General features: G+C 55.7%; 1 protein-coding gene across 1 annotated transcript in view; it reads right to left on the bottom strand.

Moving 5' to 3' along the window:
• Positions 1 to 768: 768 nt before the first annotated feature.
• OLIG1 (oligodendrocyte transcription factor 1) overlaps positions 769 to 2,095 on the bottom strand; it is a 2,164-nt gene continuing 837 nt past the window's right edge. Inside the window, exon 2 of the mRNA XM_004675521.2 lies at positions 769 to 2,095. Within this exon, the coding sequence (XP_004675578.1) occupies positions 1,994 to 2,095 (102 nt within the window). The 3' untranslated portion in view covers positions 769 to 1,993.

The following is a 2,095-nucleotide window of genomic DNA, read 5'->3' as shown; positions in this document are numbered from 1 at the left end:
TCTTCGATTTTCTACAGATTAAAGGGCCACTATTTCTTCCCCACCTAGCTTTTCAATAGTGGTTGAACTTCGTCAATAGCTCCAAGACAGGAAATACTAAGTATTGCAAGTCAGCAAGTGAAATAGTCCATATTCGTGGTAACCTCACCAACTGGACAGAGAGCTTCACATTTTAGAATAAAATTATGTCCGAGGTCATTATTTCCTAGGAGACGGGGCCAACCTTATTTAGAAGGAAGGGGTGGTGAAATCTCATTGCTTTGTGATATCATTTAAGTGTCTCCACTATGACCGAAAAGACAGATTTCTGAGAAAGATGTTGAGATATAAAATAAATTTGCAATAAAACGGAGGGGGGGAGTGTGCTGGACTATGGTGACGGCACACGGGTGTTTTGGTGATGGGAAGCCCACGGGGATGACAACTGAGATGGAAAAAGGCACAAAATGATGTCAAAATAAACTATTATTAAAAATAATTAATTACATAAAAATAACGTTGTAATAAGTGTATTGCAAAGTAAACCCACCCCCAAACTTGGCTAAAAACTAATTCCTGGGACTGTCATCCCCCTGCCCACTCTCCTACAGTCCTGACCTTGTCACTTGATGCGACTTTGATTTACCTTTTGGCCTCAGGTTATTTTTACAAACCAGGAAGTCAGCTTTAAAAGTTTTTGAACTCCAGTCATTTCACTATGAACCATCATTCCGAGGTTCTGGATCCATCGGGACACTTTGGTTAACAAACCAGACAAAAAGAATGTCAGGTGTTTCAATGTTTTATTTTGTTGATTCTTCACCGCGCAACGAAAACAAAGTTAGAGAGAAAAGAATATGCCCGTTAAATTCGGCTACTACCCACAACCCAAAACCTTAAACAGAAAAATCAAAGCAAGCGTTGCTAGATCATAACATTATCTTGGGTGAAGTAATTTGTTAACGTCTGTAACCAAACAAGACCGGCCATCTGCTGAGTTCTTCCACTGCAAGTTGCAGCCGCGGGGCGAACCGGCCCTGCACGGGTGAGCCAGCGCGAGGGGCCGCGGAGGAAGCGCGGACCCCGGCGGCCGAGCTCTGCGGCCGGCCCCCGCCGAGCCGCCGGCTTTTGGGGCGCAGTCTCCTCTGCGCCTTGGCGGAGCCGGAGGGAGCGTTTATTAGCGATTGTGCGTTCTGGCAAGACGGCGACTGCGAAACGAAACGCCTCGTTACCTATTTTAGTACGCCAGGAACACCGTCTCCGGGAAAGGTGATTGCTTTTGTTGGTCAACAAGCTGCAATGTTTCAAGCAAGCGAGGCTACCTGTGGGGAGGGGAACGAAACCGTGCGCCTCGGGTTCTGAACGGCCTGAGAAGGAGTCATCGCCCCTTCGCAGCACCGCGACGCCCCCCGTCTGACGGCCGAGTCTGTCGCAGCTACGCCTGGAACTATCTGCACCGACCAACCGGCTGCTGGAGGCACGACTGCCTCCCACGACAGCTGGGCTAGCGGGACCGCGACGCCACTGACCTCTGGCCCCGGCCCCCGAGAAGGAGAGCGCCCGGCCCTGCCCGGCCCGGCCCGGCCCGCCCGCGGAGAGCAGCCCCGGCCCCTGGCTCGTCGGTGCCGCTTCTGTGAGCAGTCGAGCTCCGGGCTGGCCTCCTGCCGCCCCAGGGCTGGCGCCTCTCGGTGAAATTCACCGCCCCGAGAAGCGCAGAACTTCAGGGACCCCGGGGGATTTGCTCTGGGTGAGTGTGGGGCTCGAGCGCACCGGCTGCCCGCCGCACTGGAGTCGACCCGGGACCCCAGACAGCGCCCACACTCGGTCCAACATCCGCTCGGGTGACTGACTTCCCGCAGTGCGGGCTGGGGAGGGGACGCCCGACAGTCCCTTCTTCTGGGTGAAAAGGCTCAAAACGCATTCCTGCTCCAGGCTCGGTCCCGCTCTCCCCTGGCGCGAGGCTCGGGGGCTCGAACGCCCGGGCCGAGGTGGCGCCCCGGGCCCGGGCCGGGTCTCACTTGGAAAACTGCGCCTGCACGGCGGCCAGGCCCAAGCCGGCCGGGACGAGATGCGGGAACTTGCAGACCGCGCAGGTGCAGAGCCCCGGGCCGCCCGC

The sequence above is a fragment of the Condylura cristata genome, unplaced genomic scaffold, assembly GCF_000260355.1.
Source record: "Condylura cristata isolate star-nosed mole 26May11 unplaced genomic scaffold, ConCri1.0 scaffold00003, whole genome shotgun sequence".
NCBI lineage: Eukaryota > Metazoa > Chordata > Mammalia > Eulipotyphla > Talpidae > Condylura > Condylura cristata.
The sequence above is the reverse complement of the archived record's forward strand: the minus strand, read 5'-3'. Positions and strand labels throughout refer to the sequence as shown.